Source organism: Pleurodeles waltl, chromosome 1_2 (assembly GCF_031143425.1).
Source record: "Pleurodeles waltl isolate 20211129_DDA chromosome 1_2, aPleWal1.hap1.20221129, whole genome shotgun sequence".
Lineage (NCBI taxonomy): Eukaryota > Metazoa > Chordata > Amphibia > Caudata > Salamandridae > Pleurodeles > Pleurodeles waltl.
In genome coordinates this window covers 646,295,582-646,308,524 of record NC_090437.1, presented here as the reverse complement: position 1 = coordinate 646,308,524, position 12,943 = coordinate 646,295,582, and the positions used below count along the sequence as shown (strand labels likewise).

General features: G+C 43.5%; 1 protein-coding gene across 1 annotated transcript in view; it reads left to right on the top strand.

The window, feature by feature from the left end:
* MGAT4D (MGAT4 family member D) overlaps window positions 1–12,943 on the top strand; it is a 625,903-nt gene that overhangs the window by 420,522 nt on the left and 192,438 nt on the right. The window contains exon 6 of the mRNA XM_069242567.1: window positions 4,895–5,008. Within this exon, the coding sequence (XP_069098668.1) occupies window positions 4,895–5,008 (114 nt within the window). The remainder of the gene's footprint in view (window positions 1–4,894; window positions 5,009–12,943) is intronic.

The following is a 12,943-nucleotide window of genomic DNA, read 5'->3' as shown; positions in this document are numbered from 1 at the left end:
CAAAGTGATAGAAATGTCTAGGCAACGGAACCATACTGGCTATTGCAGCTAATCCTGCCACAGACAGGGGCGCAGCGTGCTCCAAAATGTTATCTGTGATCTCAAAAAGCCTACAGCATCACCTAGATTGGCCTCCATTTTATCCACTTAAGAGTGGTATATCTTTATTCTGACATTGTTAAAACAATCTGGGGCTCATCTCAGGACAATCAAACAAGCATCGAGCATCCTCAGGCCAGTACTGGGACATATGGGAAAGACACAACATGTCTCAGTTGATTTTGAGTCCTGGGACTAGGTGGAATTGCCCCACACTGCTTTGATCGTACTCATATTGGCCAACACTAATTTGTTTGATACTGGTGCACTTCAGTTTCTGATCTATTGAAATTAGTGGCTCCTAAAAAGTAATTGGAATCTAAAATAGTTAGCAACCGAGCTATTGGCTCATTCGACAAGCAGTTTAGAACCATGCTTTTGCTAATCTACCCACATTCATAGAATGATCAGTTCCAAAACCGACAAATACACAGATAGTTTAGTGTACAGAACATCTATGTCTGGTACATAATGTAAAAAATAGTTTTTGCAGTGCTCAGTGGACGTGTAGAAGAAACGTAAAAATGATTGGCTTTGAAAAATTATACGTTTTTTTTGTGATTTTATGAAACGTAGACCACAGAAGAATTTGCACACACATACAAAATGTTCAGCCACCACTCTGATCGGAATGTGATTATTGATTGATTTGTTGCAAGAAAGAATGTAGGTGTGCCAACTCTTAAAAAGAAGGGTAATCGATAACGACCGTCAAACAAGGCGGTGAAACTGTTTTAAATGCGTAGGGTGGAGGAATGAGTATGAGTGGGAATTTTAAGATGCCACAAGTGATGAGCTATTCGGATTATTCCAGAAAAGACCTGATGACTTGAATGGGGACAGATGTACCTGTAAATGTAGACAAAAAACACACATGGCAGCACTTCTCACCTCATAAGAATCCTGCCCATATTTCCCCCAAAAATAACTTTACAAAAAATATAATTAAAAAATGCCGGTGAAACATATGTTTACTTTTCGAGCAAGGAGATAGAGAAAAAAAAATAGGGCACTCTCCTCTTTTCCTTTCTGAAATAATAAGGTACTTGGAGCAATACCCACCCATGCTGTTGGTGATGTATATAAAATTGTGTAGGCAGCTTTAGTTAGATTAGCTTTCCCTGTCATCCTTGAATGGAGTTGTGCGGGTACGTTTTAAGTTTGCGGTTCTGTTAACAGGGCCCTGAAATTTTGCTTGTCTATCAATTATTCATACATTTTGATGCCTCTTTGTACTTATAGATGTCTTCTCTTCGGAGTACTCCACTTTACAACTGTATTAAGTGGTTATTCTGTACATTGGTGGTCAGAGGAGCGCAGCTTCTAAGAAATCTATCACTTTTTCAGAAATGAGAAATGTGCCATGCAAGTGGAATATGATGCAGCTGCTCCCCTTTTAAAATATACATGAACCACTAATTCTTGCTAATGCATAGTGAAAGCGTGGCTGTTCCTCACTAGGAGAATGTGAATTTACAAATTGTATTTTTACAGCCTTTGCAACGTGTATGAAAATCATCGCCTCCTTTGGGTGTAGTGAGTGACCTTTGCAACAATTTATGTTGCACATAACAGTATCTAACACTAACAAAATAGTTTGCATAAGACACTTTACCGAAACTTATTTTTTTTCCTTGACAATACTATGCGAAAAGGAAACCTACTGAGTAAAATATTTAAACATGCAACTGTTTGCATATGAATGGAAAGTATGTGTGGAAGGCAAACTTCAAAAATACAAAAATATTCAGTACGCATTGTCTAGTTTACCTGTATTTGATTAGAGTGAAAATGAACTATCTGTGCAGTGAAAGTGATGTTGTAATCTGGAATATACTAATATGAAGGGAAAGATAAATCGGAATCTTCACAACATACACTAAAATTGAACATCCTAAACTTCATAAGTGGAATAATAAGTGCACTCCCCTATTCCTGACAGATGAAGGAGGAGCAGGAGGTCGTGATGTTGCCATTGCTCTCTAGTCTTCCTATTATCCCCTAGGCTTTGGAAACAACTAGTTCATCCGGACTATGTCCATGCTGAAGTTTCTAAAAAGTTTGAATAATGACAAATCGTAATCCCTCTTGACAAATCTGTCAGGAGGCTCAGAATTTACCAAGTACAGCACTTGAAAGTCAGATATGGTAGAACGCATTGCCTGATTTTTGCAGTGAACATTGCACATTGTTTATTCGTACATTCTTACCAACAAAAACATGGATTAGCCGATTTAATTGAGCCCTGCCTGGATTTTCACTGTGGAGTAAAGAACAATGGATTAGAGATATGGCACTCTTAATGGGTCACGTGATGACAACAATCTTTGAACACCCTATGCCATTTTTATTTTGTATTGTTTAGTGCCTGGGCTGGTAGTAGTTGTGAGATGTGGAAGGAACTGAACAGCAGCACTATGATTTTGTGACATGCCTCTGACAACAGAAAAACTCTCCATTCTCAAATCATGAAGAGAGTAATCTAAGAGTTAAACTAACGGCAGTGGACATGCACACATCATCTCTTTAAATGTAAAAGTCAACCGAGTATGTATTGTATGGAAGGAACATTTTAGAAGAATTGTAGAAATATCTTAAACTTGAAAATTTTGAACAAATTGTGGAAATACCGAACTTGAAAGTCACGGGTTCAAAGTTTATTGGAGGAACCACAGCTTTTCATCATCCTTGGTAACAAGTGCCATTTAAAACAAGCATTTGCAATGCAACGGGTCTTGCATTTGCTCGCGTTAGAACTATTAGCGTTGTAAAACTGTTTCACATATGCAAGCCGATGGTCGCCATGAGCATGAAGGAATCACAGAAAAGGAAACAGAAGTTGGCTCGCTGTGAAACTTATCTGCAAAAGTGCAGTTATCCATGTTACTGGCAAAAATGCAATTATCCATGTACCCAGAATCAGTGCAATTATCTATGTAACAGGGTCGGTGTCATGTAATGCGTGTGACTTCTGCCCAGTGAGATTGCACTGCGCAGGAAATTAAAAGATAAAGTAGTCCAGAATCAGCTGAAAACACAGAGCCTTGTATGTTTTCAGTAGTTTACTGGTGCGCTCCAGGAGAACTAAACACCGGAAAAAGCATGACGTATGCATGCCTTTCACAAATGGAATCAATCATTTTTTAAAAGGCAAGCCCAGGAACTAATGAAAGTGACGGGCATGACATGGGCATTGTTAGAAGCCAAGAGAGAGATTACAACATGATCCAGAGCACTTGCGTGTGCTCGACCCTACAAAATGGCACATGTGCATCTATATAGGTACAGATTGTGTATGAAAATCAATGCTGAGAAAGTCTGGCATCATTTTCACATGGGAGGTGTCATAGTCGTGATTTTACTTTCAATAAAGGTGTTAGATTGGTAGATGGCAGTGTGAACATAGATGCAGCATTATGGTGTCCTATGAGAGTGGACTGTGGACTGTGACCTTAAAGACATGTGGTTTTCCTTCTTGCAGCTATACCTCGTCTTAGCCATTTAACACCATTGACAAGGTATCACATGGTGGGGCATAGAGACATGTTTACAATGCACACAGGGGTTTAGCTTGGTTGATAAGATTAGGGGAGGTGAGATTCAGATTTACCAATAATCAAGCTTGTACATAATGTTAAAATACATTATGCGAAAAGCAGGGTGCATGAGAGGGGCCTACGGACCAGTGGAAAGGGAGAGGAATGTGAACTGGTAGAAGTACTAAGAAACAAACTCAATATTTTGTAAAATAACCAACATTTTTGAGGACTTTCAAAGCAGAGTGGGAGAGAGTGCATGAGCATTTTTGTCTGTGTTTACATAAAAATTCCTGGTGAAATCCTACAGACATCTCACCATACCCGACTAAAAGCACCTGTACCCAACTATTTATCAGAATATACAATTATTGGGGGGTGTAATACCTCATACCTTCCGCCTGCTCCTACCCCCCACGCCACTCCGAAGCTACGCCCCTGACTGCACAAGGGCTGAACATGTGAATGAGGTCTGATTATTTTACTTAGTGAATCTGAAAGTGGCTGCAAAGCTAGAGTTGAATGATGCAGTGAATATATTTGTGGAAAATATGTCTAGGAGAGTGCCATTCATGTAGACGATAATCCTTCACAACGAGCATAAAATCCTGCTTCCCGTTTTTCATGGATTATACAATGTTTAATTACTACATGTTAACCAAATTTCAAGCGAATTACATTTTCATTGTTTGTAATCGAATGATTTAATGTATATGCAACCTGATTTCGCACCCTGGCAGTGGTGCTTTGGGGAGAAGTCAGGAGAACTGGTTGATAGTTGAGCGAACATGGGGCACAACTAAGAAGTTTCTTCTGGGTACCATTTTGTCTAAAAACAGTTCTCACTAAGTGTGTCAAACTACGTTTTTGGACATAGGTCACTATTCTTCACGTTACCACAAAATGTACGACATGATGCGTCTGATTTGTAATGGATTGGGAGGTAAAGGAATGTGTGGTAAAATCACCACAGTACAAGTATCCGAGATTTTAATGCTGGAAAGGGTGATTTAGACACGAATCCGTAGTTGGTTTAACAGTAGACACCAGCTACTATTAAAGTATGTGTTTAGCACTCAATTAAGTTTTTAAGGCGGATCCTTGCCACATTAGCTATCTTTATTTGATTGTGCAGACTAATGAAGATGGCAGAGCTAGCGGACACAGGAAGCGGCTTTAATGTGCGCTCTCCGCGACGATGTGTTTATCTAGTGACCCATCTGCTACTGATAAATTAAATATTAATTTGCTACTTACAGATTTCCTAATGAAATACAGTCTGGACTCCTTGAGGTCATCTCCCCTCCTGTCAGCTATTACCCTGACTTCTCTACAATCAAGGAAACCTTTGGAGATTCGCGAGAGAGAGTGCGGTAAGCAGCCTTCCTTGCGCAGCAATAACAAATGGATGTTAAATGGATGCGTTCGGCCTTTGCTTTCTATGCAGTGATGTCTTTGTTTTGCGGTAACATTTTATTAGCTCAGGACATTACTCATCCCAGCTAATGGTTTGTATCCTGGCGCACCAGTTGTTTATTTAACACACTTACACTGTAAATTGGTGACATCATGCCCCGATTTACAGATCATCTTTGTGGACTGAGTGCAGATTTTGTTGCCATTTCCCCAAGAACGACTCAAACCAAAGCTATCCGTTGTTTCTGGAGTATTGTACTACTTTTATTTCTTTCCAGACACGCTGACGTTTACTTTTTCTTACCACGTGGCACGTCTAGGCACGACCATATACGTTCTAAGAGCATGAAGAGGATGAGGCACCACAGGTACAACAGGGGTCCCGACCCAGGATATTGCCCAGCACGTCTTACGGTTGTATGACACTACAACCAATGCCTTTTTCCACACGCCCATTAGCACACAATGCTATCACCAGGCGCTGCCTTTACAATGCTAGAGTTCACCATGCATATACCTTTGCCACTCATGTCTTTACTACGCATGCCTTTACAACGAAATTATAAGTTTGTATTGATATATATATATATATATGTATATATGTTTTACTTACTCAATATATATATATATATATATATATGTATATATGTTTTACTTACTCAATACAAACTTATAATTTATATATATATATACCAGTAGGCAGTTATAGTTAGGACCATATTTACATAGGAAAAGTGTTTTTTGACTTGCCTATATCTTTGGCACCGTTTGATGAATCTTCATTGTGTTTCCCATGTTAATTTCCTTAGGATTCTTTAGACACGACTACAGGCCGAACCACTGGACGGAATTACACCAAATTTCGCAGAAAGCTTACTATCCGTACGCAGATCACGCTTTTCTTTATTTGGAGTTAATCCATTCAGTAATTTTTGAGAAATTTAGGGAAATTCTAAATTGTATATCTCTGGCTGCGAAGTATTTGCAAATAAAGCAAGCTCATGCAGGGAAATGCAGAGCTCTAATTGGATGCCAACACTTCAAGCCAGGAAGTGTTGGCAGCCCTCTTGGGACTTGGCTGAGCTGACTCCCAGAAAAAAATAAAAATAAAAATAAAAGAAGCTAGAGTAGGGACACCCTGACCCTTTAGCACTAGTGGGGAGTCCCAGAGGGACCCTACGAGAGCAAAAATCATGTTTTTAAATTATTTTATATTCACAAGATTTGCGAAGTTGCAGCAAAAAAAATTAACTAAAACATGCGTGGTCTCCTGCGCTTGTTTTTTTTTATAGGCCTCCGGGTGGGCCAGGTCCCTGGGGCATTACAAATTTAATCTGGGGGGGGGGCACAGCTCCAGGGGCTTTCATTTTTTTTATATGCAGAGGAGCCCTGGGCCCCCACCCCTGTTGCCCATGGGACCTCCCCAGGGCTTTCTTTTAAAATATGCAGAGGGCCTGTGGTCCCCCGTGCCCGGGGACCAATACCCCCCAGGGCTTCTTATTAAATATATGGGGGGTGCTGTGGCCCCCTGGGGACCACCAACCCCTGGGGCAAAGCGTAAAAAAACAGAAAGGGGGTCCCTTTGGAACCCCCAAGCCCTGGGGACCACCACCCTCCAGGGCTATTCTCGTTGGAGGAGGCCGCATAGCCCCCATCATGGAGCCACAGATGGCCCTGTGGACTGCTACCTCCACGGCTTGCTCCTGCTATGTCCCTGGGTGCCCATCCCGGGGACATAGCTGTTTACTGTGGCTTGGCTGCACCCCAGTGCCATTGCTTCAGCAAGCAAGGAGCTGCTTTAACTGCAGATTCCTGCTTGCTGAAGCATTTCATATCTGTCCCCTGCACGCATCCAGGGAACAGAAATGAAAGCTTTGAATTTTGACAACGGGACCTGCTTGACAGGTCCCGCTGTCAATACCCAAAGTGTTTACTGTGGCTAGTCTGCAAAGCTTTGTCCCGTGGGTGGGCGCCCCAGGACATAGCAAGAGTTGGCCCTGGGGTGTGGCGGTCCCCAGGGTCATCTGTGACTCCAAGAGGGGGGCCACGCGGCCCCCCTCCATCAAGGATAGAGCCCCGGGGAGGTGGTGATCCCTGGGTTTTGGGGGTCCAAAGGGACCACCTTTCTTTTTTTAAATAGTTACCCCGGGAGGTGGTGGTCCCCGGGGCTGCAGGGGAGGCCATCAGGCCTCCCCATTTACTTAAACCATTTTTGCCCCAGGGGGTGGTGGTCCCGGGGAAAGGGGAGGGCCGTGCAGCCCGCTTATATTTGTATATTCGACCCAGGGAGATGGTGGTTCCTGGGAATGTGGGGGAGGCCATAGGGCGGCCCACCTTAAAAAGCATTTTGCCCACGGGGTGGTGGTCTCCAGGGAGTGGGGGGCCACAGCCCCCTGGCTCACATTTCCTAAATTGCCCCTGGGAGGTGGTAGTCCCCAGGGCCTATTAAAGCCCAAGGAGGTGGGCCCTGTGCACCCCCCTCCTACATGAACCCCAATTGCCCCAGGGACCTGGCCCACCCAGGGGCTAATTATTAAAAAAGTGCAGAAGACCGAGCTTTTTTTAATTTTATTTTTAAATGAAAAATCTACAGATCCCTCTGTGGACTTTTCGTATTGTTTTTATTTTTTTAGTGCTTTTTAGCCCTGGCAGGGTCCCTAGTAGACCCCAACACCAGAGCTAAGGGGTCAGGGTGACTTTACCTTGGCCCCTTTTCTTTTCCTTTGTCTTTCTTCCTAGGACTTGGCTGAAGCCGAATCCCGAGATGGCTGCCAACCCTTCCTTGTTGAAGTGGGACAGTTGGCTTCACGGAGTATCGGCGTCTCTATATATCTATATTTTTTCCCTTAATTTACTCAAAAACAAATGAATGCATTAGCACCAAACTACAAAAAGTGTAATGTGCAGAGCAGAATATAGCTTCGTGCCAAATTTGGTGTAATTCTGTTCAGTGGTTCGGGCTGTAGGCTTGTCTAAAGGTCCTATGGAAAAATTAATAGGGAAAATATGTTTTGCCCCACCCTCCCCTCTCTTTTTCTTGGCTCCCGCTTGGTGGATCACCCCAAACTTTCAAGACAAAAGCTGAACTTAGCAAAGTATAACTTTTGAAAATTTTGAGAAGATTTGTCAAGTGGCTCCAAAGATATAGGCAAAACAAAAAATGCTCTTCCTATAGAAACTAGGTCCTAACTATAACTACTGTGTTGAATCTTCACCAAGTTTTCCAATAAAACAATGGTGGTCACTTCAGAAGCTGTCTGGAAAGTTTTGGGGTGATCTGTCAAGCAGAGGCCGAGAAAAAGTGGGGATCCCAATACATATTTTCGCCATTTGGTGTAAATCTGTTCAGTAGTTTTCTAGTTATTAAATGAAAACCTAATTTGTATATATAGGGATGGTCACCCCCCTCGGAACCTCCATGGATTCAGAGGAAAATCAAGGCCCTGATTGGCTGGCCATATCCTGACAGAAAAGTTGTGGCCACTATTTTGTTTCTCTCATTGCTTGGTGGTGGGGAACAAACAGTGTAAAAACATACAAGGGGTCAGGATACAAGCATCCTGACCAGATAGGACACATGGAGTGGTCACCTAGCGACCCATCATGGTTACAAAATCACCCATTTTTTTGGCTGATTCAAGGATTCTCCTCCAAACCTGGGGAAAAGCAAGGCCCTGAATGGCTTGCTGCAACCTGACACAAATATTAAGTCAGTGCATCATGTGGTGATCCAGGCAGCAGCCTTGGGTCGCTTGGACTATTGTAACTCCCTCTTCTTAGGCTCTAATGTGGGGCCTTTGAAGAAATTACAAAGAATGCAGAACATGTCTGCCAAGTTAGCACTTAGTTGTCCACGTTCTTCCCCTGGCACACTCTAATCATTTCATTGGGTGCCAGTGGTCAAAAGGGCTGGAGCTAATTTTCTAGTGGTTCCTCGCTATAAACGTGTTCACATATGGACAAATACTTTGCAGTAACAGCTTTGAAAATTTGCCATAAGCTCCCGGTAGCGTTATAGTTACCACCCACCCTTCTGAAATTCAGAAAAGCCTTAACAACTGGCTTGTCAAAAATTAATTGTCTCTACTCTATAATATTGCTGAGCACTCCATACTATTCCTCCAGTGTAGTCCAAATCTGCTAGTTATCTCCCTCATTGTTACCCTGTTTGCTCTGCTAGCATTCTCAGTGCCAGGACACCCTTTAGGGTAGCACTTGTGCATTATAAAATTGTTAACATAACATAATACGTAGGCAGATGGATTAAAAATAAAGGTGTGGAGTTAGAAGATCAATAACAGATTTCAAAGAAAGTTTAAAATCCTGAGTTTGGTGGAAACCTGAGTTATTACCTGCATCAGGATTCCAATATGTGCAGTTGTTCATGGACAAATGCACAAGGTAAAATCTAATGGAAATTGTCTGTAGAAAACAAACTGGAATGCCTCAAAAACTTGTGAATTTCATTAATCATTCGAAATCTCCCTTCCTTTGTAAAAAGTTCCTTAAAATGTAGGAATTCCATATTCTTGAACCCTGCAGTATCATTAATTATGGTGCAGTGTTTCTGCAGTCTAATAAGTAGGAACCCAGGGTGAATAAATTGAACAATCAGAAATCCACATCCTGTTACAATATAAAAAGGTGACATTTTATGGCAAAACCAATGGATTGAATGCACCACAAGAAAAATGGAAGGTAGATAACATTTTAAAGTATAACACATCAATGGACAAGGAAATAAAATAGTTTACTATAGCCTTATAGCCTGTTGCAGAGAGCCATACCGGCCACTAAAGGCCCGCTCCAGCATTAACAGTACGAGCTGGAGGTGAGGGCCTTAAACAAGGGAGCAGACCTTTAATGGCCAGTATAGCCCAGCTATATGGGCTTTAGGCTATTAGAACATTCCGCTTATAGAGGGCAGAATGTTCTAATTAGGAAAGCAAAGGCCTCACGGAGCCCAAGGGGGTTGAAATCCCCTCAGGCTCTGTGAGGACTTTACTTGCAGAAACAGCTGTAAAAGGCAAGCATTGGAATGGTGATGATCCGGGCTTCTACCAGTCATTAGAGACTTGGAGCACTCAGTTGTCTTCAATGGTGTGCTCAACATTCCATTATTCTAATATAGTCTTATAGCCCACTGTTGCAGGCTATACCGGCCATTTAAGGCCCGCTGCAGCTTTAAATGCCTGAGCAAAAGGCAAAGACCTTTAACAAGGGAGTGGGCCTTTAATGGCTGGGCTATAAGGCCTTTAGAACATTCCACCCCTAGAGGGCAGGATGTTCTAATTACTAAAATAAAGGCCTCACAGAGCCAAAGGAGGTTAAAATCCCTGTGGCCGCCATAAATCCTTTGTTCACAGCAACAGCTGTGAATGACTGCATTGGATTGTTTGAGCCTTGGGCTTTTACCAGCCATTAGAAGCCTGGGACTGCTCCATTCTCTTCAGTAGAGCTCCCAACATTCCAATGTTCTAATAGGCAGTATTCTTGCCCCATAGTCAGGCATATGTCACTGATTTTGATTTTAAGATCATTCCTGAGCACTCATTCAAGTGTAGAGTCTAGCTTGATCTAGTTGCAGTTTGCGAAATAAGTAAGAAGAGTAACCTTAAGGAGAAGCCATTGCTGTCCCAGTACCATACATAGGCCCTCATCACGACCCTGGCGGTCCGAAGACCTACAGGGCAGCTGTGGGGATGTCACCGCCAATGGGCCAGCAGTGAATACCGCCAAATTAGGAGTTTGGCGGATGGCCGAAGCCAAACCACCGAGCCTCCACCCATCCTGCCACATTACTGCATTCCGCTGGGCTGGAGGTGAGCACCTCGAGCATGGTGGAAGGCGTGATACCACTAGCACTCCCAGAAAAAGTCGGCAGTCTTGCTCCCTAGTGACAGGAATAAGCATTCCTGTTGCAAGGATACACTCACACACATGTCCACATGCCGCACACATGCACACACATACTCCCACACACAAACACACCCCCACTCACCCACGCACTCATGTTCACACACCCATTCACACTAACATACATACACAAACACCATATTCACGCACGCATTCACAACCTTTCCTTCCAGCGCATACATACATTCACACCTCCCCTCCCCAGCGCATACATACATTCACACCCCCGCCCCCTGCACAGCATACATACATACACCCCCACCCATCCACACTCACTCACTCAGGCACGCAGACATGCGCCCACAAACATCCCCCCCCGCATTCACAACATTCACACACGCACTCACATGCAGACATGCACAGACACAGACACACACACACACAAACTCCCCTGTCAGACGATCCACTTACCTCTTCCATCGAGGAGGTCGTCCGTGAGGGACGACCTCCTGGCACTTCCACCGCCTGCAGACCGCACCGCTGACTTCCAGCACAACTGGTCTCAGACTTCCACCCGATCTCGGGTGGAATTCTGAGATCAGTCGTGTTAGGGTGGTCTTAAGACCACCAGTACTGGTGGTATTTCAGCGCCGGCTCCTTAGGCGGTCTTTTGCAAAAGACGGCGAAAGTCATGATGAGGGCCATAGTCTATTTGATTTAATTCCTGTTGGCCTGATGGTGTAAATTAGATGATCAAAGGGAGTACTGTACATTAAATAATCTGACTGACAGTGTGGGAAAAAGGTATCACAATAGGTTCAGAATTAGACATATCTAATCTATTTTGGAAACTGCATCTTTCCTCCCTTATGATTCTCTCCTCTATCCTCAGTTGCTGGGTTGTTGAAGCTTGATTACACTATTGGTGGTTCCCCCATGGCACCATTGTTACCTGTGATTAAGGGAAAACAGGTTTGTTTGTATATTATGTTGTTGAATCATTTGCCAAGGAAAAATACGTTCCCTGGAACGCTTTAGAAAACTATTGCTTAAAACATTTTTAGTGACCCTGCATGCTTAGTGATTCAGGCAATTAGTCGAGAACTGAACTTTACTTCTTGCTCGCTAACTGCAGGCATTTGGGCACTGTTAGAAATGGGGTCTTTGGTTGACAGTCAGGTTACCCCGTGTTCAAGCAAGGACCCTCACTCTAGTCAGGGTAAAAGAGAATCACCTTCAGCTAACCCCTTCTTACCCCCTTGATACCTTGGCAGAGCAGTAGTCTTAACTTCAGAGTGCTAGGTGTAAAGTATTCGTACCAACACACTCAGTAGCTTAACGAAAACACTACAAAATGACACAACACAGATTTAGAAAAATAGGAAATATTTATCTAAAGAAAACAAGACCAGAATGACAAAAATCAACAATACACAAGTCAAGTCTTTATGTAGTTCAAAACAAACACTAACACTGTTAGCCTGAAAATGTACCTTGGGTGCGTCAAAAATAACTCCGCACATGCGAGTCTGCGTCAAAAAAGGGCTTGCGATGCGTCGATTTCACTCACGAGCGAGACCTTGCATCGTTTCTCCTTTCGTCGGGTCGGGCGTGTCGTTTCTTCTCTCCGCAGGAGAGCGATGCGTTGATCCGGTCAGCACTCGGGGGTCCGGGCAGGCATTGCATTGTTTTTACACGCCCAGCGGTACTTGCGTCAGAAATCCAACCGCACGATGATTAAAAAACCACGCACTGCGGGTTGCGATCTCCCAGCCTCCGTCAGCGATGCTGCACGCAGTTTCTCCTGCTCCGTGCGTCTATTCTTGGGTCGCGTTTCTGGCGAGCTTTGATTTTTGAGCCACGGAGCTGGCGGCGCATTGTTTCTTCAGCCGCAGATTGGAGATGCATCGATCTTTTCCCCGCACAGCACTCTGTGCATGGAGTTCCTCCTCTTAGGCTGCCAGCTTCTCCTTTGAGGGTCCCAGGAACTGGATGGGCACCACAGGGCAGAGTAGGAGTCTCTCCAGAGACTCCAG